Source organism: Dipodomys spectabilis, unplaced genomic scaffold (genome assembly GCF_019054845.1).
Source record: "Dipodomys spectabilis isolate Male_0828 unplaced genomic scaffold, ASM1905484v1 ptg000260l, whole genome shotgun sequence".
Taxonomy (NCBI): Eukaryota; Metazoa; Chordata; class Mammalia; order Rodentia; family Heteromyidae; genus Dipodomys; species Dipodomys spectabilis.
The window spans coordinates 2372687-2396577 of record NW_024870937.1 but is presented as its reverse complement, the minus strand read 5'-3'; the positions used below and the strand labels follow the sequence as shown (position 1 = coordinate 2396577).

Genomic DNA, 23891 nt, shown 5'->3' with positions numbered 1-23891 from the left:
ATAAGATCATTACTTCAGTACTTTTGTTTTTGCTTATTTAGCAGTGCTAAACATTCAATTTTACATGATAACCAATTCTACGTGCTAGGCAATTGCTCTACCCCATGCCAAACCCCAGTTCTATGTTTTTTGTAGCATTGGTGATAGAATCCAGGACCTTGTATATGCTAAGTAAGCATTCCACCACTGAGCTATCCCCTTAGTCCTATACACATATGGCTTAAGCTCTGCTTTTCATATACTCTAGTGGGTCTTCCCCACATACTGAAAAACACGTTACAAAATGATTTACAAGAATGGAATGTAGAATTTGTGAAATAGTTTGGATTACAGGCAAAGATTTGCTTCATTGTGTGTGTTAAGGGGGGGAGTGGTAATTGCATGGCTGGTTGTTTATTTATTTTGCAGCGTTGAGAATTGAATCCAAGTCCTCACCAAAATACTTGACTTATTTTACAGAAAAGTAAACAGATTTAAAAAAAAATAAAGATTTCAGTTAACTTATTCTCAAGTAATACATTGTGAGGTTTGGTTTTAAAAACTTCAATCTTCTGATTTAAGAATGAATATACATTGTACTGTACTGCAACTGCCTCTCCAACCTTCCAATATTAGAGAAGTATAGCACTGAGCAAAACATGTTCAAAAGATTATCTTGCCACTCTTCTTGGCCAATTCCCTCTGCAAACCTACACTACCTTTTTTTAGTAAACAGCTGGTGAAGGAAGATGCTTCACTTTTTTTGGAGCAATGCTTTGTTACAATACCTTCAGATTATGTATGATATCTATCCGCTTGTTCTGGCTGTCCTTAAAGTGAACTTGAACTCTGACAGGAAACTCACCCCATCCTCTTCTGGTCAAGTGGAAAGGAGGTTCTCTAGGGAAAAGAAGATACTTATTTACACATTCACCTGTGTTTACACTTTCATTCTACAGAGAAACGGTTCTTTTATCATGTCCTTTTAGAATCTCTTAGAGATCCTCATGTAAAGCTAAATCAACATGCTGAGCCCCATTAAAAATGTTAAAACAAAAAAATATTCAACTTAAAGCTACAAGAAACTTTCAATGACTGAATGCTTGGAGTTAAAATCAGTTTCATTGGGCTGGGAAGTTGGCTCAGTGGTAGAGTGCTTGCCTTGCATGCATGAGGCCCTGGGTTCGATTCCTCAGCATCACATAAGCAGAAAAAGTTGGAAGTGGCTCTGTGCCTCAAGTGGTAGAGTGCTAGCCCTGAGGTAATATAAGAGCTGAGGGATAGCACCCAGGCCCAGAATTCATAACAAAAAAAAAAAATCAATTTCATCTATGAAGCAACTAAGGAGATTGAAGAATGTCATAGTGTCATAGTGAAGTCAAATCCAATTGGGTTCACTAGCTGTGAAGAGTATGTCCCAAACCCTCAAGAGGCAAAATTAAAACATGAAAATGCTCAGTCTGAGAGTAGTAATTACATTGTCTTACCTTTCATAAGAAGACTGAAAAGAAGTATCATACACTCTTGACAATATGACCTACCCTAATAGTGACTGTGATTTTTAGGAGGTAAAGGACAACATGTGTGAATACTAACTGGCTGAAGAATTCAGACACATGTAATTTGTTGCTGAGAAAGGTTTTTGCTCATTGACTGGAGGAGGGATTCAATGAATACTTGTCAAATTTAAACTAATTTTCCTCAGCAGTGCTTCCACTCCTCCAATTTTCGAAGGTTGGAGAGGCATTTGCTGTACAGTACAATGTATACTCATTCTCAAATCAGAAGGTTGAATTTTTTTAAACCAAACTTCACAATTAATGTATTGAGAATAATTTACTGAAATCTTAATTTTTTATTTTTTATTTTTTTGTCAGTCGTGGGCACTGTCAGCACCTGGGCACTGTCCCTCAGCTCTTCAGCTTCCGTTTTTTTTCTGCTTATGTGGTTCTGAGGAATTGAACCCAAGGCCTCATGTTTGCAAGACAAGCACTGTACCACTGAGCCACCTTCCCGGCCCCCTGAAATCTTAATTTTTTAAAAATCTATTTACTTTTCTATACTTGTTTGTGGGTACTGGGGACTGAACCCAATAACTCTGGCAAACCATTAGAGTTAGTAACTGGAGCTAAAACTAAGGGCCTGACACCTTTGCTTTAGCTTTCTTCACTCTAGGCTGGCATGCTACCACTTGAGCCACAGCTCCATTTCTAGCTTTTTGCTGGCTAAATGGAAATAAAAGTCTTTTGGATTTGCTAAACTATAATCCTTAGATCTCAGCTTCCTGAGTAATCAGAATTACAGACATGCGCCACTGGCTCCGGCTCAGATTTAGAAATTTAACGAAGAGTTCTTTATAAAAAGCAATATAGCCGGGTGCTGGTGGCTCACGCCTGCAATCCTAGCTACTCAGGAGGCTGAGATCTGAGCATCGTGGTTCAGAGCCAGCCCGGGCAGGAGAGACTGTGAGACTCCTATCTCCAATAAACCACCAGAAAACCAGAAGTGGCGCTGTAGCTCAAGTGGTAGAGTGCTCGCCTTGAGCTGAAGAGCTAAGGGACAGCACCCAGGCCCAGAGTTCAAGCCCCACAACCGACAAAAAAATAAATAAATAAAAAGCAATATAACTCAGTTAATGGAAAAAATGGGGGGAAAAAGCCTTTAAGTTTAAATGTTTATGAATCCCTGATGTGGAAACTACTAAAAAGTACTTTTGATCAGCTGCACTTTTAGAAATCTAACAAGAGCCAGGCGCTGGTGGCTCATGCCTGTAATCCTAGCTACTCAGGAGGCTTACATCTGAGGATTGTAGTTCAAAGCCAGCCCAGGCAGGAAAGTCCATGAGACTCTTATCTCCAATAAACCACCAGAAAACAGGAAGTGGCACTGCGGCTCAAGTCGTAGAGCACTTACCTGAGCTAAGAGTGAGGGACACTGCCCAGGCCCAGAGTTCAAGCCCCACAACCGACAAAAAAAAAAAAGAAAAAAGAAAGAAGAAAACTATTCCAACATACAATTTATTAGGGGCAGAGCTTAAGACCAAAAACCAGATGGGTCTAACAGATTTGAATTAACAAGCACAGAGCTACAAGGTTTCAAAAAAGCACATAATAGGACATGTCCTAAGACAACAAGAACTTAAGAAGTAGAGAAAGCAACATTCATGTTAGAAACCAACGAAAGTTACTGTGCCTTGGATAGAACAAGCTAGTTGAGCACCAGCTGAGGTAAGAGAAGTAGCCATGATGATAGTAGATTTGGGCTTTTGGTCAACTTAAGATAACTTGAAACAGGACCCAAGGCCAAATACACAGTGGCTCCAAGAGGCATGGAATAAAGTAAATTTTTTAATTAATATGAATTCTATGGACAGCAATCTTGATTGTTTAAATTTCAGCAAAAATGACCATCTATACTCACTTGCAACATGCCTCAATTATACTGTCTATATGCTAAACTCTTACAAAGGATAAAATACATTATGTTCCTAATTTATACAGACAGAATGACTGTGGTCAAGAGAGACACAGGCAAAAGTACAAAGTCAGGAAAAAGGAACAATTTTTTTTTTTGGGGGGGTGTCAGTCGTGGGGCTTGAACTCTAGGCCTGGGTACTGTCCCTCAGCTCTTCAGCTCAAGGCTAGAGCTCTATCACTTGAGCCACAGCGCCACTTCCAGCATTTTCTGTTTATGTGGTGCTAAGGAATTGAACCCAGGGCCTCATGTATGCGAGGCAAGCACTCTACTGCTGAGCCACTTTCCCAGCCCCAAAAGGAATAATATTTTTAACAGGAAATTCCTCTGTAAAAAAAGGAATGTAAGACCTACCAAAGGAGAGACATTGGGCATGGAAATGCCATACCTCAAAAGACATTATTTTACCATATAAAACAGTGCTTCTCCAGAATAAAATTCCTCAGAGGTAAAAAATACTATTAATCAGTGACCAACCAGACTCAGGATTACTCCTAGTAACCTAGAATTTACTACTTCTTAGAAGTCTCAGCCGTGAGAGTGGTATCTTTCTGTAATGCCACCATGCCAGCAGTCAAGAGGCAGAGGCAAGAGGATCACCAACATGAAATTCATGATCTACATAGCAAGGCCCTGTCTCAAAAACAAACATTTTCCATTTCTAAATAGCTGTTACTGCCCACTTCCACATGGAAGATCTTCAACAAAACTAAATCAATTCTCCTAAATCTTTCCAGGATGAATTTCTGCCCCTCAAAATAGCAAATACTGTTAAAGACTTATTGACTCAAACACTGTTGTAAACACTTTTTATCTATTAACTTACAGAAAAAGTATATAATTACACTAGAAACTATGTTCCCTGACACTCAGAGAGGTTACAGCTAACTTGCCATGGTTGCACACACAAAGTAAACTGTGCAACCAGGATTAAAGGTTAAGCAACAGGCTGCAGGAGCCATGATTTACCACTGTGCTAGTCTATGTTCCAAGGTGGCAGATATCTTCCCTACCCAGATTGTCTGCTGCCGATGCACAGTAGTACTGAGCTCATTACTATGGAACTTGTACAACATAGCGTATTTTCTTGACTTGCATCCTAAAACTGCATTATCCTGCCAACAAGTAACTTATTTTCATCCTCTGGCTTTTAATTATTTGTTTTTGTGCTGGTCCTGAGACTTGACTCAGGGCCTGGGCACTGTCCCTAAGCTATTTTTTTTTTTTCTCAAGGCTAGCATTCTACTACCTGGGCAGTTAATTGGAGTCTCAGACTTTCCTGCCTGGGGTGGCTTGGAACTGTGATTCTCAGATCTCAGCCTCCTGAGTAGTTAGGAATACAGGCATGAGGCACCAACAGTTGGATGGTTTTAAAATGTAAATTACACCTTCGGCTCATAATATACTTCTACTGGACAGTGCTGCTCTAGAGAGTTCCTATATTCAAACTAAATGAAAGAGACAGATGTTTTGAAAAGCCTCACTAGGATATTCTCCAGGGGCAGAGCCATTCTAGTCCTACATACTCCATTGAACTTCCCAAGGGCAGGGAACATATATTCTTCACCTTTGCAATTGTACTCCAAATCCTGAATTGAGCACACATTCATGGATCGCCTTGTGCTTAAAAGCAAAGTTTACAATCTCAGCTTTTAGAAAGTTGGCTGAGTGGTCATGACAACTACGCAAAATTCTATAGGAATGCAATCTAACTATGTTTTTCGTCAGAAAATGTGCGATTAGATTCAAAGTACATTATAGACACATTTGTGCATTTTGGTTTTTGGTGCTTCTGAGGGTTGAACTTGTGCTTGTTAGGTGGACATTCTACTCTTAACCACATTCCCAGCCGTTTTTGACTACTTTAGGGTCTCTCATGTATGCCAACTTATACTTCCCCTTGTAGCTAGGATGACAGATGTATGCCACCCAGAGTCCAGCTACTGATTGAGATGTGGTCTCAAGTTTATGTCCAGGCTGGCCTCAAACTACAGTCTATGCAATCACTAGCTTCCAAGAAATTAGGAACATAGGCCTTAGCCATAGGTATCCAGTTTATATTTGTGATTTGATACAAAAGAATAATCCTAAATTTCAAGGGAGCTGCCAAAGCTCCCACCAGGCATAAATCCCTGGCACTTGGCTAAGAATTTCTTTTTAAAAAAATGTATATATGTATATTTGAAAGTAATAAACCATAAATTTCTTGTTAATAAAGTATGACTTCCTTAGGAAAAGACATGTGGTAGGTAATATGGTGATAGTATGATTCAATAAGACTGTGAAAATTAACTGGTTAATCATGTCCCAGTGGCTCTTTTATACCCTACTATCAGAGTGACATGGACCAGATGAACAAGTACAACAACTCTGAACAGCTATTTCAAAAATGTTTAAATGGGGGCTGGGAAGTTGGCTCAGTGGTAGAGCCCTTGCCTTGCATGCATGAGGCCCTGGGTTCGATTCCTCAGCACCACATAAACAAAAAGAAAAAAGCCAGAAGTGGCGCTGTGGCTCAAGTGGTAGAGCGCTAGCCTTGAGCTGAAGAGCTGAGGGACAGTGCCCAGGCCCAGAGTTCAGGCCCCACAACCAGACCCCCCAAAAAAAGAACGACACCACCCCATTTGTTAGGAAATGGAAAGAGTTGGAAAAAATTATATTAAGTGAAGTAAGCCTGACTCTAAGAAACATAGGTCCCATGGTTTCTCTTATCTGCAATAACTAGTATATGTCTAGGACAAACAGAAAAGGTCAAAAGCTATGTACATATGACCATATAAGATGATGTTAAGTGAAATGAACCCCAAGATAGGGACACAAGAGATTTTATCTTTCTTGGTGTTCTTTTTAACGTACTTATACTATGTGATTTTTTGTTTGTTTGTTTCTTTGTATGTTCTTCCCCGTATGTTCTTCCCACATGGTATAACCCCTGTTGTCACTGTAGTTGATTCCAGTGTCTTGCATCTTGTATATACATTTTTTCTCTTTTTTGGGTCTGGTCGTGGGGCCTCAACTCTGGGCCTGGGCGCTGTCCCTCAGCTCTTCAGTTCAAGGCTAGCGCTCTACCACTTTAGCCACAGCGCCGCTTCCAGCTTTTTTTCTTTTAGCTTATGTGGTGCTGAGGAATCGAACCCAGGGCCTCACGCATACAAGGCAAGCACTCTACCACTAAGCCACCTTCCCAGCCCTGTATATACATTTTTCTAATTTGGGAAGGGAAAATATAATATTGTCAACAGCCCTAATAAACAATTTTTTGCTGTAACTGAACCTGTTAAAGTAGGCAAAGAAGGATTCATTGAGGTAGTAACTTTTGAGTTCTGTCTTGAAGTGTAAAAAGCAGGTCTTCACAGTCATGATTTATGTTTATGTGTGTACGAGAACATGTTATATGTATATACAAAGATACAATAGAAGGAAAGATGGCATTATGTGCCAAGAAGACCCATCTAAGTCATCATGGATTTTCTGAGGAGTAGGAGATAATAACTGGTTATTTAGAGCATTTCTGAAAGCATTCACGTATCAAGTATTTACACCAAGACAGTCTTTTCAATAATAATGTCTGTAAGCCTGAAAATGAAACTGCTCCTTTATCACTTAAAACACTATTAATGGAAATAAAATAGGTACCAACACTTTCTTGAAGCCCTATCAAGTGATATTGTATTACAAAAACAAAGGAAGCTGGGTGCTGGTGGCTCAGGCCTATAATCCTAGCTACTTACAAGGCTGAGATCTGAGTATCAAGATTTGAAGCCTGGTGATATAGACAAATCCCAACTCTTGGATCTCCAATAAACCAGCAAAAAGCCAGAAACAGAGGTGAATAAACAAACAGCCAGAAGGAAGAAACCAGCTCATACTATTAAGACAGGAGAAATATGAAGGTGACAGTGTCTGCTCCAGGAGACATTAATCTACACAGCCAAAACTAAGATCTAATCCTGAGTAAATTACTAATTATACACAACTTTCCAAGGAATGTTGTGAAATTAAATCGTTCTCCTTGTACTTGTTAGGCTAAAAAGCTCATGTGCTTACCTAACTTCCACAAGGTCATTTGGCTTATAGCTAGGATGAAGGAAGAACCAAACTTTCTTGACAAAATGGTTAATGCTGGGTTCTCTACGGGACCCTCGGACATAAACCATCCATTTATGGGTTGACTGGTCGTTTTCTTCTCTCTTATCTGGAGGTATATACCTGAGGTAAAAAAGAACAACCGTGAATTTTTTTCCTTCAAAACTGTAACAAAACAAGTCCTACTTAAAAGAAGATTGGATATCACACAATGAGAAAAATGAGTCTTTGTAGCTAATCATTGTATTTTTAATTCCTGAAACTTTTTGTTGTTGTTGTTCTAAGGAGCATTACCTTAAGGTCTGTTTTAATTTTTGGCTACTGGTCTGAAATTTTAAAAACAAAAATTTGTTTTTATATTTTTATTCCTGGGTTAAAGAGCCTCTAGTTTGGGCTTTTAGGAGCTCTTTCAGGCTTTAGGGAGCCAGAACTTGGACCTCTGGCACCAAACTACTGCTACCAAGACTGCACTTGGTTCTTCCATGCCACAAAAGCCCAAGCCATTTCTACTCCTCACCACAAGAAAACCAGCATGTTAAATTCTTTAAGAGCTCTGGGCTTACTTCAATGTCTGAGGCTTCTTACTGAGGTTCCGGAGGGAAACACGGACCTGGCCTTTTTTTGTTCAACTATGCCTATGACTGTTCTTAGTAAGGCAGTTAGTTCTTCAGTGGCATTCTTGTCCAGTTGTGGCACTTTGCTCTTTCCTATAAAAGAACTAGTCTATGAATTTGATTTTCCTGAGAATATCCACAGACCAATTTGAGGAAAAGGACACATTAACAATATCCAATCTCCTCATGCATATACCTGGCATACTGCTATAATTTTTCAGTCCTTTCTTATGTCTCCAACTGAGTTTTGGATGTCTTCATGAAGGGCTAACATGTATTCTGCTTGACTTACCAAGTATATTTTTGCTGCTAAAGTAAAAGTTTACTTTATATTTTTTGTGCTAATATTGGAGCTTGAACTCCAAGCCTCGTGTTTGCTAAAGCTTTTTCACTCACAGCTGAAGGACTGCAACCACTTGAGCCACACCTCCGGTTCTAATAATATACCTTTGAAATTACTTTATTTTTCAGGGTAGGTGCTGGTAGCCCGTACCTGCAATCCTAGCTACTTGGAAGACTGAGGTCTGAGGATCATGGTTTGACTCAAGCCTGGGCAGGAAAGCCCATGAGACTTTTATTTCTAATTAAAAGCCAGAAGTGGCTCAAATGGTAGAACTCTGGTCCTGAATAAAGAAAGCTCAGGGACAGTGCTTAGGCTGAGTTCAACCCCCAAGAATGTCACAATAAATAAATAATCTTATTTTATAAATATGTATATAAAGAAATAATTTACTTTTATCAATATATTTTGATTAAATTCACCCTATTACCTTTTTTTTTTAAATGCTAATATTGGGGCTTGAACTCAGGGCCTTAGCCTTTTACTCAAGGCTACATCTCTACCACTTGAGCCACTTTTGGCTTTTTGCTGGTTAATCTGAGATGAATCTCTTTCCTGGACTTCCTGCTTAGGCTGGCAAGGAACCATGATCCTCAGATTTTAGCCTGAGTATATGGGATCATAGGCAAGAACCACCAACATTCAGTTCTAAGTACTTTTTCTTCTAATCAAAAGATTGGCAAACACATTAAGGAAGGATCTAAAGTAAGGAAGCTAGACCTCAGTTTACTTTTGAAACAACCAAGAATCTGGAAAACAGCTGCTACTATAATTTTTAGGATAAATAGTACATATACCCAAGTATTCAGGTACATGGAGAGCTACAAATGAGATCTTATCTATTTTGTTCTCCTGTCCCAATAACTTGTAAGATTCAAACCTCTTTGATTTGCCTTATAGAATCACTAAAATGGACCTAAAATTAGGTTTTGAAGAAAAATAAAACATCAAAGATCCAGGAAATAGAAATAAAGAGGGTTTTTGTTTGTGCCAGTCCTGGGGCTTGAACACAGGACCTGGGCGCTGTCCCTGAGCTGCTTCTGCTCAATGCTAGCACTCTACCACTAGAATGCTACCTCTCTACCACTAGAGCCACAGAGCCACTTCCTGCTTTTTCTGTGTATGTGGTACTGAGGAATCAAACCCAGAGCTTCATGCGTGCTAGACAAGTACTCTACCACTAAGCCACATTCCTAGCCCAAGAGGGTTTTTTTTTCCTTTAAAAAAAAAAAAAAAAATCAAACAAGCTTCACACTTAAATTCTTCCATTTTCATCAGAAAATAAAAGTTCCCCTAAAGAATTTTATTTCAGCTTTGATAGTGCCAACCACAAATAAATGGCTGATACTGAGATTGATTGTACACATGGAAGAAAAAAAAACTGTAGATTTGAAAGCTAGAGAAGCAGTACATTGAGAATTTATCACTCTGAGAGAGCTTTCAAAAACCAAATGAGAGCTGGGAACTATTGGCTCATACCTATAATCCTAGCTATTCAGGAGGCTAAGATCTGAGGATCGTGGTTCAAAGCCAGTCTGTGCTGAAAGTCTTTGTGAGACTCTTATCTTCCCTACAAGTAACCACCAAAAGAACCAGAAATGGCACTGTGGCTCAAAGTGGTAGAACACTAGCCTTGAGCAAAAGAGCTTAGGGACAGTGCCCAGGCCCTGAGTTCAAGCCCCATGACCAACAAAAAACAAAGAACAAAAAATAAAAATAAAAAGCCAAGAGATTATTATTATAGTGCCTTTCCAGCAATGTTTTTTTTTAATTTTAATAATTTTAATTCTGTGATAAAGCCAGATTGTCATGGTGGGAAGAAGGTACAAAATGTTGTAAATTCGAGGTCTGGTTCCAGCAACATTTTAGAGTGAACACCTCAATTCTTTCTACCTATGGATATTTGTGAATATAGCATAAAATAGAAGGTACAATAAGGAGGAAAGCCTCTAAATTCTAATTCGAATTCTGTTTACTGTGATTACACTAAGTAAATCTTTGGGCCATCATTTACTTTTATGTGTATGTATATATATGTACTGGTCCTGGGACTTGAACTCAGAGCCTAGGTGCTGTCCCTGAGTTTTCTGCTCAAGGCTAGCATTCTATAGCTTCTTCTGACTACTTGGGTGCTTAATTAAGAGATGAGTCTCAGACTTTCCTTCCTGGGCTGGCTTTGAACCTTGATCCTCAAATCTCAAGACTCCTGAGTAGCTAGAATTATAGGTATGAGCCACACTAGCCCCTGGCTTCATCATTTACTTTTGAAACAACTGGAAGCTTAGAAAAAGAATTCCTGAGACTGTCCTACTGCAATACCACAGTAAAGGAATAGTAATGTCAAAGTATTACTATAAATGAGACTGAAAATGGGTCAATCCAACTGTACTCACTTGGACACATTACCAACAACTATTGTTTTCTTTACAAAAAGGCGTGAGGTCTCATCTCCTGTGAGATCAGTATTCCGTTGTTCTGTTTTATGGGAGCCAGTAACATTGGAAGTATCCTAAAAAAACAAACAAAAACCCCACAATTACTATTCACTTCTATTTTATACAATGCAGACAGAAACTACACTATTATAAAAGTTATGAAAGAAAGTTCAATTTTATTACATAAACTTTATAGTACTTCTTAAAACATGAAAAACATTTACTGTAAATATTCAAGTAATTTATTTAAGTCTGTGTGCTTGAGGGAATGGGGAAGAGAAGGGATAGTGGGAGAACAATGAGGGAGGGAGTAACAATGCTCCTTACTCATGTAACTGTAACCCCTCTGTACAGCATCTTTACAATAAAATAAAATAAAAATAAATGAAAGTGTATGCTGTAGTTCCATGTATTCTTAATGGTCTGCTTATTCACATATCTGCTTTACATATGCAAATAAGGTATAAAAGGATACAAGAGAAAAACAAATACAATGGTTATCTCTGGAAAGTGGGAATGCGAATGAAGGGTTCAATAAAAAAGCTGGGAAGGTGGCTCAGTGGTAGAGTGCTTGCCTTGCATGTATGAGGCCCTGGGTTCGATTCCTCAGCACCACATAAACAGAAAAGGCCGGAAGTGGTGCTGTGGCTCAAGTAGTAGAGCACTGGTCTTAAGCCAAAGAGCTAAGGGACAGCACCCAGGCCCAGAGTTCAAGATCCACAACCAACAAAAAAATAAAAAATTTTCAAACTTCTGCAATACTTAAATTTTGCAAGAAAAAGTAAAAAATGGTTATTTTTTTTTAAAGATTATAGTAACAGACTGTCAAGGTTCTAATCCTGCTCCTTCTATGTACTAATACAGAGTCTTGGGTAGTTACTCTCTGCTACAATTTCCTCAAAAGATTTTTGTTAATAGCACCTACTTTATGATTATTTGTAGTTCTTAAGAAAGTGCCTGGGACATACTAAATGTTGATTCTATTAAATACACACACAATTATCACCCAGTATATAAAAGACATTGAATTTCTAAATCCTATGACTAGTTTGACCTAAACTATTCTTAAAACATTAATAATATTTGCTCAGAATACATACAAGTAACTCAACACTAAAGTTCTGTTTTTTGTATGGCACCATTATGAGTGACTTTAGGGGGTTTGTTTTTGCTCTTATTTTTTAATTTTTACTAATGATGACATGAATTTGTAATTAGAAAAATAAGTTTATTTTATTTTAAAAAACTGAGCACTTGATGTATGCATATACGGAAAGCAACTCAGAAATTTCCTATACTACAAACATGTGGGAAAACCAATGGTTGACTCTAATAAACACTCTATAGCCAAATACCATGTCTGAACTAGAAACTCAAACAATAAGCTAACAGGATCATATACTAATATGTCTTTCAATTCTATTTATTATTTGTCCAATTTTCTCTGGCTACTACTGTATCCTTAAAATAGCCTCACAGAGTAAAGTATTTAAGAGTCACTTCAGAGAATAAACTTGACAGAGTGAAAAGAATTCTAGCAGTCATTGAAATGCCAACACCTAAAAGTTTTTGGGATATCTACATAAAGACATCAAGGAGTTGTGCTTATACATTGGAGCCCTGAGCCCTAAAATTAGAAAAATATGGGCTTCTCAGTTCTAACCCTTTTAGGAAAATATAATTAACTTTATTAAGACCGAGTTTCTCACTCTAAAGGAAAACAGGCTATTTCCTAGTACTCCTTTGAAAATTCAATGAAAAACTCATGCATACTTAATAAATGCTAGCTCTCTTCTTTGACTCCCTCCCCTCCATCCAACTCTATACCCTTCCAGTATTTCGGCTTGGTCTCTGCTCCGTGTTGTTTGAGAGTCTTTCCTCCAAATCCACATTGCTGTTATTATCTTTGTCAGATAAGAAGTCATTGTGTTGAGATAAAGAATCACTTTCTGAATGATTAGCTGATGGTGTTTCTGATCTCTGATTGGTAGGAGAGGATGACCTCGATGGTGATTCCAAAAATTTCTTAATAGCAGGATGATTAAAAACCATTGTGTCACATGTCTTTGATCCCTAGAGAAAAAAATGAAAGTAAGCAAACTTCTAATAGTCACCAGAAGTAGGCGAAAAATTGGTATCTAAAAATCTGCATCTTTAAGATCTTGTTTAAAATCCCTAAAAGTTTCCTATATCTGTAAAAATGAAAACTAAAATCCACTGGGAGAAAAAAAAACTAATAACAATTAAGTAAAAGCCAAAGATAAGCTAGCATATACAATGCACAAAGGAGGATCATGAGTTTGAGGCCAGCCTGGAATACCTAGTGAGACCACATTAAAAAACAAAACAAAACACGAAAAGCTGTAAGATATAAGGCTTTCAGGAAGATTTGACTTTAAAACATTAAATATCACGTCATTTTACTTAAATACATTAGCATCTCTATATAAAGTATCCTTGTAAGAACTGTTAAAAATAAAAAATAGTACACAGAATGGTACCCCTATAGCAGCAACATGTAACATAAAATGCTTTAAAAATCATTAATACTTACATGTATAAAGTTCTCCCTCACACTAGTACAGATCACAAGACACTTTTTTGTATCTTAGTTACTTGTATAAAAAACATAGTGTAGCCGGGCGTTGGTGGCTACTCAGGAGGCTGATATCTGAGGATCACAGTTCAAAGCCAACTGGGACAGAATAGTCTGTAAGACTCTTATCTCCAGGAAACCACCAGAAAACTAGAAGTGGCGATGTGGCTCAGTGGTAGAGCGCTAGCCTGGACCTGAAGAGCTGAGGGACAGCGCCCAGTGTGATGAGAAAGGGAAAAGACTAAAGAAAAATTAAAGGAGAGTAATTTCAAAATATAATGCAACCATGTATGAAAACGAAACAAAACCAAACAAATAAAACACCACAGGAAGCCTCTCGGTGGACAAACCATTTTGGTAAAGGCCCTGAGTTTGTTCCAAGCAGTATCCCATCCTACAGGACAATAAACTCTAAAATCTAATAGCTTCTTCACAGCATCCTTACTCCTTACCCAACTGTCTATCTCACTCCTCAAGGTACAAGTTTACTTTTCTAGTAAGTTACTCTTTACTCGCTTCAAAAAATAAACAAAAAATATACTGCATCTCATTATGTCATGCAATGTAGTTACGTTCCTAGGATGCCCTTTTTAGAACTGTATTTTTACTTTTAAAACACTGTTTCTAAAAATATTTGTTTTGGTGAAAAGGAATCACTACTCTTTCAGAATCAAAGCCTCAAAGCAGATAAAGGTCAATAATAAAAGTTTCTCAGAACTATAAATGTGGTAATTTCTAATAAGGGATTCTTAGACTAATTATTTTAAGTAAATGAAATTAACTTAAATAAGTAATTTTTATAAGTAAAAATAATTAATGTCAGATAATAGACAAAAGCATGCTTCAATAACCTTGATAAATCCTAATCAGCACAACAAGATAAAAATCTATGTACTTCTAGACCATTAAATATCACAGATCAGAACTGCTATTGGCAAAACAAAAGACTAAATGAATAAGTTTTTTAAACAGAAATAGCTGCTTCAAATACTGCTTCATCATGAAGATGTTACCTCATGATTTCCATTATGTTGAACCTAATATGGAGCTATGTAAGAGATAAGAATCTGGCTGGGGAGGTGGGGAGGGGGAGGGGAGATGGGAAGGGATGGGAGGGGAAACAAAGGAGGAGGCAACAATGTTTGATAAGAAATGTACACATTACCTAGCCCATGTAATTGTAACCCCTCTGTACGGTATTTTCATAATAAAAATTTTAAAAAAAAAGAATCTGGCTTAGGGGCTTGCCTTTCATGCATGAGGCCCTGGGTTTGATTCCTCAGCACCACATAAGCAAAAAAACCCAGAAGCAGTTCTGTGAAGTAGGTAGAACACTAGCCTTGAGCTGAGGGACAGTACCCAGACTTAAGAGTTCAGGCCCATGACTGACCAAGAAAAGAAAAAGAAAAAGCAAAGAATCTGGCTTATATTGAATAGTTTACCCCAATCACACCAAAAATTCATATCTACCCAGAATCTGTAAATGTGATTTTTCAGAAACAGGAGTAGGGACTGTGAAAGTTGCTGAATGATAAAATGTGTGTAGGAGACCCCAAGTTTAATCACAGGCACCAAAATGAAAGCCAGGCATTACATGCTGACATAACTTACCCTTGCTTAACCAACAAATGTGGTTGGCAAGTGACTAAGAAATTATTACCTCAGAAACTTTTAGAAGACCTGCAGAAGCATAGTAGTTTGCTACAATACAGGCACGAAGTTTATCCATCATCCTTCTTGCTTCAATCAATCGCTAAAAACAAGTGTTTACATGTTACTTTAGAAAACAGCAAATCCAAGTAACATACAACTCACAAAACAAGACATGAATAAGAGCACAAATAATCAAAGAAAAACAAAGCATTTCTTACCAAGAGATTGGCAAAGATTTAAGGCTGCCACTTGATCCAGCTCCATTCCTGGCTTTTGGTGGTTAATTAGAGATTCATACTTCCAGTGAGATAAGTCTGTGAAACTCCTTCTCACAGACTTTCCTATCTAGGCAAGCTCTGAACCATTATCCTTAGATCTCGGCCTCCTGAGAAGCTAGAATTACAGGCTTGAGCCACTAGGGCCTGAGGATTTTTTTTTTCAAACTATCATTTTTTGCTGGATTGATGATTTAGGCCTGCAAATCCCATTATTCTAAAGGCTAAGGCAGAAGAATCAGGACTTTGTGACCAGCATGGTCAACTACACTGTGAGATACTGTCATTTTAAAAACAAAAGGCTGGGGCTGGGAAAGTGGCTCAGAGGTAGAGTGCTTGCCTTGCATACATGAGGCCCTGGGTTCGATTCCTCAGCAACACATAAGCAGGAAAAAAAAGGCCGGAAGCAGCACTGTGGCTCAAGTGGTAGAACACTCGCCTTGAGCTGAAGAGCTGAGGGACAGTGCCCAGGCCCAGAGTTCAGGCCCCACGACCGGACCGAAAAAATAAATAAATAAATACAAAAGGCTGGTAATCATAGCTACTTATGAGGCTCTTGAGATTAGGATTGCTGGATGCTGGTGGCTCACATCTGTAATTCTATTCAGGAGGTTGAGATCTGAGAATCGAGGTTCAAAGCCAGCCTAGGCAGGAAAGACCCTGAGACTCTTATTTCTAACAAACCATTAAAAAGCCAGAAGCATGAGCTAGGAATGTGGCTTAGTGGTAGAGTGCTTGCTTAGCATGCATGAAGCCCTGGGTTCAATTCCTAAGTACCACATAAACAGAAAAGGCTGGAAGTTGTGCTGTAGCTCAAATGGTAGAGTGCTAGCCTTAAGCAAAGGAAACGCAGAGACAATGCCTATGCCCTGACTGAGTTTAAGCCTCAGGACTGACAAAAAAAAAGCCAGAAGCAGAGCTCTGGCTCAAGTGGTACAGTGCTAGCCTTGAGCAAAAAATTCACACATGGGCTGGGAAGGTAGCTCAGTGGTAGAGTGCTTGCCTTGCATGCATGAGGCCCTGGGTTCAATTCCTCAGTACCACATACACAGAAAAAGCCGGAAGTGATGCTATGGCTCAAGTGGTAGAGCGCTAGCCTTGAGCTCAAGAGCTGAGGGACAATGCCCAGGCCCAGAGTTCAGGCTCCATCACACACTCACACACACGCCCAGGCTTCAGGCTCCATCACACACACACACACACACACACACACACACACACACACACACACACACACACACACACACACACACACACACACACACACACACACACACACACACACACACACACACACGTGGTAGAGCGCTAGCCTTGAGCTCAAGAGCTGAGGGACAATGCCCAGGCCCAGAGTTCAGGCTCCATCACACACTCACACACACACACACGCCCAGGCCCAGAGTTCAGGCTCCATCTCACACACACACACACACACACACACACACACACACGCAACCATGCCCCAATGGTAGAGCGCTAGCCTTGAGCTCAAGAGCTGAGGGACAATGCCCAGGCCCAGAGTTCAGGCCCCATGACAGACAGACAGACAGACAGACAGACAGACAGACAGACACACAGACAGACACACAGACACACAGACACAGACACAGACACACACACGGCAACCATGCCCCAAGTTTAAGCTGCAGGACCAGCATATACACATACACACACACAAAAATAACATACAACAATCATCATATACTTTTCCCCCCACAGATTTAAGTGTCTTTTTTCAATGTATTATCATTTATACCTGGTCAATGACTTCAATTTCATGTTCTTTATTTTTCATTTCAAGAGCAAATTGTTCCTTGATAATAGTCTCAATCTTCTGGACAGCAGCATCTCGAGCTACATAAGAAATATAAAGTAAGTCCAAGCCCAATTCAGTAGTTGTCTTGATTTGGTCAACAAGCAACAGAAACAAGAACAAAGCACTGAGAGGACTATTGTATCACTGTGTGACATTCCTGTAAAAATGCTGGATCTATTCACAATGAAACATCAGACAAAACCAAACCAAACGACATTCTACAGAAATAATTGGCCTGTATCATTCAATTGGTCAAGACAAAAAAGACCAAGAACAGTTTGAGGAAACTGAAAAGAAACTGAAGAGATATGACAACTAAATCTCAGTGTGACCTCAATAAATTCTGAAGGAGAAAAATCTGGTTGTAAAATACATGCCTGGGACAACTTGTCACATAATATAACAATGTTAAAATGTCTTAGTTTGGGGGCTGGGAACATGCATTAGTGGTAGAGTGCTTGCCTAGCATTCATGAAGGCCTGGGTTCAATTCCTCAATACCACATAAACAGAAAAAGCCAGAAGTGGTGCTGTTTCACAAGGGGTAGAGTGCGGGCTGGGAAGGTGGCTCAGTGGTAGAGCGCTTGCCTTGCATGCCTGAGGCCCTGGGTTCCATTCCTCAGCACCACATAAGCAAAAAAGCCGGAAGTGGCGCTGTGGCTCAAGTGGTAGAGCGCTAGCCTTGAGCTGAAGAGCTGAGGGACAGCGCCCAGGCCCAGAGTTCAGGCCCCACGACCGGACTCAAAAAAAAAAAACAAAAACAAAAAAAAAAAACCAAGGGGTAGAGTGCTAGCCTTGAGCTTAAGAAGCTCAGGGACAATGCCCAGACCCTGAGTTCAAGCCTCAGGACTGGCAAAAAAAAGTTAGTTTTGATCACTGTACTGTGGTTATATAAAAGAATGCTCTGAAGTAATATGTCTAAGATGGGTGCTGATGGCTCATGCCAGTAATCCTAGCTACTCAAGAATATCTAAGGATCACAATTCAAAGTCAGCACAAGTAGGAAAGTCCAAGAAACACATCTGCCAAATAAACACCAAAAAGATAAATAAATAAAAAAAACCTAACCAGAAATAGAGCTGTGACTCAAGTGGTAGAGCACTAGCTTTGAGCAAAAAAGCTCAAGGACAGTGCCCTGGCCTTGAGTTCAAGCACTAGGACCAGCATTAAAAAAGAAAAGAAAAACGATATGTCTAACTTTTTTCCCAAATAAATCTAGTATAGATCTTAAATGTCCCCTAAATGCCATGTGCTAAAAGTCTGGTCCTCAGCTGATGAAGCAATTGAGGTAGTGGAAACTCCAGAAGTGGCCTACTTGAAGGAAGTAGCTCACTGGGTATGAAGGGAACATTTTTCCCTAGCTCTATGGCTGGCCTGCTGACTCTTCAAGCTTTGGTTCCTGGCTGCCATTTAGTAAGCAGCCTCCTCTATTAGACTATCAGACATTCTACCAATCTGAGGATCAAAGTAAGGGAGACATGGCCTGGACTGAAACTATGAATCTAAATAAATCCAGGTGCTGGTGGCTCCCACTTGTACTCCTACTCAAGAGGCTGAGATCTGAGGATCACAGTTCAAAGCCAGCCTGGGCAAGAAAGTTGGTAAGATTTTTTTCTTTTGATGGTCCTGAGGCTTGAATTTGGGGCCTGGGTACTATTCTGGAGCTTCTTTTGCTAAAGGCTAGTACACTACAACTTAAGCCACAATGCCACTTATGGTATTTTCTCTGATTTAACTCGAGATGAGTCTCACAGACTTTATAGCACATGCTGGCTTCAAATCGCAATCCTCAGATCTCAGCCTCCTGCATAGCTAGGATTACAAGTGTAAGCCACTTAACTCCAATAAACTACGCACAAAAATCCAGAAGCAGCACTGTGGTTCAAGCAGTAGAGCAATAGTCTTGAACCTGAGAAGTTACGATACAGCACCCAGGCCCCCTGTGTTCAAGCCCTAGGACTGGCAAAATAAATAAATATTTCCTTCTTTCATTGACTTCTCAGGCATTTCATCAGTGATAGAAGACTGGCTAACACACATGTAAAAATTTAATTAAATTTAAAATTTAGTCTTTAAAAATTAGTTAATAATTTATTTTAATATAGTAAGTCACAAAACAAGTCTGATGAAACTGTGTCTATGCACATTAAAATAACATGCAATCATCACCCATAATCACCTCACATGATTATACATTATAGTCCAAATATCTTAAAAGACTATAATACAAGAACACGCAAAAATAGCTAAAACTTAGTCTGTTTCATTACTATCACTTTCACACTCTACCTGATGTGTTTCTACCAGATCTGCCTTTTTTTTTTTTTTTTTTTTGTCAGTCATGGAGCTTGAACTCTGGGCTTGGGTGCTGTCCCTGCACTCTTCAGCTCAAAAGGAGTGCTCTACCGCTTGAGCCACAGCACCACTTCCAGTTTTCTAGTGGTTTACTGGAGATAAGAGACTCACAACTTTCCTGTCCAGGCTGGCTTTGAACTATAATCTTCAGAACCAGATCTGCCTTTTTTTTTGGGGGGGGGGGTTGTGGGGGGTCCGGTCGTGGGGCCTGAACTCAGGGCCTGGGCGCTGTCCCTCAGCTCTTCAGCTCAAGGCTAGCACTCTACCACTTGAGCCACAGCGCCATTTCAGGTTTTTTTCATTTTGCTTATGGTGCTAAGGAATCGAACCCAGGGCCTCATGCATGCAAGGCAAGCACTCTACCACTGAGCCACCTTCTCAGCCCCCCAGATCTGCCTTTTATACTACCATTATGTACTTTTTTGGGGGTCACTTATGGGGCTTGAGCTCTGGGCCTGGGTGCTGTCCCTCAGCTCCGCAGCTCAAGGCTAGCACTTTACCACTTGAGCTACAGTGCCACTTCTGGTTTTTTTATGGTTAATTGGAGATAAGAGTCTCATGGCCTTTCCTGCCCAGGTTAGCTTTGAACCTCGATCCTCAGATCTCAGCCTCCTGAGTGGCTAGGATTAAGGCATGAGCCACCAGCGCCTGGCATTATGTACTATTATACGAAATACTTAACAACTCCCTCTTACAACCTCCTCTGAATTATATACACAGATGTGGAAATTAATTTCATTTCTTAAGAGAGAAGGTAAATGTAAACTAAGAAATAATTTCCTAAGGCAAGTCAATTTTTTTATTATTAGTAAGTAGTTGTACTAAGGGACAATGAGGACAATGTTTCTTGATCTATGTCATCCTTTCCTTCATTCTCCCCTTTCAAGTGACATAGTTCTTTTTTTTTTTTAATTGTGAAAATACCATACAGAGGGGTTACAATTACATGGGCAAGATAATGAGTACATTTTTTTTTCTTTTTTTTTGGGTCCGGTCGTGGGGCCTAACTCTGAGCCTGGGCACTGTCCCTCAGCTCTTCAGCTCAAGGCTAGCACTCTACCACTTGAGCCACAGCGCCACTTCTGGCTTTTTTCTTTTTGCTTATGTGGTGCTGAGGAATCGAACCCAAGGCCTCGAGCATGCAAGGCAAGCGCTCTACCACTGAGCCACCTTCCCAGCCCCAATGAGTACATTTCTTATCAAGCATTGTTGCCTCCTCCTTTGTTTCCTCTTCCCATCCCTTTCCATCTACAACCCCCGCCCTCCCCAGCATAGTTCATTTTTTTATACCATATATTTTGGGTTAGTCAATTTCTACCTGAATTCTCAATTGCTTTTTGTCGCTTATTTGGAAGGGCCACAGCTATATCTTCATAATCAGGGTCAGTTTCTTTAATTGTTCTCTTGATTCCAGACATGGTGATATTCAGTTCTTCACTGTAAAACAGTAAGTTAACAAACAAGTAACATTATGCACATAGGTAAATGCTATATAATACATAAAAGTTGATGTAGCCAGGTGCTGGTGGCTCATGCTTATAATAAGGCTGAGATCTGAGAATCCAGGTTCTAAGTCAACCTAAGGAGAAAAATTCATTAGACTTTTTTTTTTGGGGGGGTGGGGTCCGGTCGTGGCACCTGAACTCTGGGCCTGGGCGCTGTCCCTCAGCTCTTCAGCTCAAGGCTAGAGCTCTACCACCTGAGCCACAGCGCCACTTCCGGCTTTTTTTTCGTGGTGCTGAGGAAGGAACCCAGGGCCTCAGGCATGCAAGGCAAGTGCTCTACCACTGAGCCACCTTCCCAGCCCAGACTCTTATCTCCAACTAAAAAGCAAGAAGACAAAAGTAAAGATACAGTTCAAGTAGTAGAGCATCAGCCTTGAGAAAAAAAGCTAAGCAAGAGCGGGCACCGGTGGCTCACGCCACCTAGCTACTCAGGAGGCTGAGATTTGAGGATTATGGTTCAAAAGCCAGCCCGGGCAGGAAAGTAAATGAGACTATTGTCTCCAATTAACCACCAGAAAACCAGAAGTGGTGCTGTGGCTCAAGTGGTAGAATGCTAGCTTTGAACTGAAGAGCTCAGGGACAGCACCCAGGCCTAGAGTTCAAGCCCTACAACTAACACCACACAAAAAAAGCTAAGCAAGGGAGCAAAGCCCTGAGTTCAAATTTCACTACTGGCACACACATACACAAAAAGGAAAGTTGCTAAATAAAGAAAAATGGCTGAGTATGGCGACTCAAGCCTATAATCCTAGCTACTTGGGAGAATAATGTTCAAGCCCAGCTCAGGCAAAAAACAAGTTCTTGAGACTATCTCAACCAATATCTGGGGGCAGTGACAGAACACTTGATATCCTAGCTGTGAGCAAGACAATGGCTAGGGGAATGGTATGAGTCTGTCATCCCAGCAATAGCAGAAGCATAAATAGAGGGATCACAGCCTGGGAAAGCAAGAGCATGAGTGAAATCTTACCTTGAAAATCACCAGTTCTACTAGGTGGTAAGAGCACCTGCCTAGCAAGTTTGGGGCTGAGTTCAATTTCCAGTACCACCAAAACAGAAACAACCCAACAAACAAACCACAGACAACTGTGTTAGTCCATCTTAGAGATATATATGAGCACTTGATATGGGTGGGGTGATTCATTATGGAATGGTAGCTATGTAAAGCCTAGATCCAAGAGAACATTTTTTTCTCTGTTGTATTGTGTAACATCACTATGCTTCATGCATTTGTAACTATCCTAGCAATTTATTAAATGTTAGTTGATAATCATGAGTCAATTGCTATAATTTGGAAAATAAATATTTTTGGAGCACCCTAGACTCTAATTACTATCTTTCTAAAGTTAATTTTTTTTTTTTTTTAAAAAGGCAGTCTTGTTTCTTCTTTGTTCTGTAATTAAACAGAGAAAAACTCTGGTAGTTATATAAGCCTTACTCCTTCCTGAGTGCAGACGGGAGGCTGGTGGCTCACGCCTGTAATCCTAGCTACTCAGGAGGCTGAGATCTGAGGATCGAGGTTCAAAGCCAGCCTGGGCAGGGAAGTCTGTGAGACTCTTATCTCCAATAAACCACTAGAAAACTGGATGTGGTGCCGTGGCTCAAGCAGTAGAGCACTCTCGCCTTAAGCTGAAGAGCGCAGGGACAGCACCCAAGCCCAGAGTTCAAGCCCCACAACCGACGCAAAAAAAAACAAAACCTAAACCCAAACCCTCTACCTTCTACTCACAAATAAATCTCAAAACAGAGGTCAGACAATTCACCAAAGTGCTTTCTAAGTGGCCGAAAGTCTTATAGAACGTATAGGATTTTATAGGATTATCTGTAAAGCAGAGGCCACCAAGTCAAGCATCATCCTTACTTACTCATCTATAAAACTCATGATGTGTTGGAGCTGGGAATATGGCTTAATGGTAGAGTGCTTACCTAGCATGCATAAAGCCCAAGGTTCAATTCCTCAGTACCATATAAACAGAAAAAGCTGGAAATGGTACTGTGGCTCAAGTGGTAGAGTGCTAGCCTTGAGCAAAAGACGCTCAGAGACAGTGCCCAGGCCCAGAGTTCAAGGCCCAGGTCCGCAAAAAAAAAAAGCTTAAGGAAGATTCTGCTCTGAACACTCTTAAATAAACCAGGTTTGCTGCTATCTAGCAAAAACAATAAATACTAAACTACACACATGCCACATTTAAGTAAATTCTAGCTAAAGCCAGGCACATCTGCTGAGGCAGGCTCTCACAAATGACCCAGGATTAAATTACATTCAGGATTCTTCTTGCCTGGCTTTTAGATTTATGAAAAGGAAATGTGAGCAGCTGTTGGAAATTGTCAATTCAACTTTGAAACAAAATGTCCTAATGCTCTTCAGGTTTTGAACTTGTGATGGTGATGTGAACTATTTTTTTTTTAATCTGTTACTCTCACAATCTGTGAGAACAGATTTTCTCTATATTACTGGACCAAAACCAAATACGTGGATGGAAATCAAATAAACAATTTTCCAGGGCTAAGACTATTACTGTATCTATTCCTCCAACTTAAAATTTCTACCTCATCAAAACGGCCTATTATAAAACTCAAATATTGTCCATTCAACACAGAAAATGCTTTTTTCCCACAGCCTACACATGAAAATGAAAGCTTTTTTGGGGGGGCGGGGGTTTGGTCCTGGGGCTTGAACTCTGGGCCTGGGCACTGTCCCTCAGCAATTCAGGTCAAGGCTAGTGCTCTACCACTTGAGCCACAGCGCCACTTCCGGCTTTTTTCT

The 23891-nt window shown here is 39.9% G+C and overlaps 1 protein-coding gene across 1 annotated transcript in view; it reads right to left on the bottom strand.

Annotated features, from left to right (window-relative positions):
- The window catches only part of Yeats2 (YEATS domain containing 2), a 96009-nt gene that overhangs the window by 62925 nt on the left and 9193 nt on the right, over positions 1–23891 (bottom strand). Inside the window, 7 exon segments of the mRNA XM_042699638.1 lie at positions 768–879; positions 7501–7662; positions 10887–11002; positions 12756–13001; positions 15185–15277; positions 17209–17306; positions 20941–21059. Coding sequence (XP_042555572.1) covers positions 768–879; positions 7501–7662; positions 10887–11002; positions 12756–13001; positions 15185–15277; positions 17209–17306; positions 20941–21040 — 927 coding nt within the window. The 5' untranslated portion in view covers positions 21041–21059.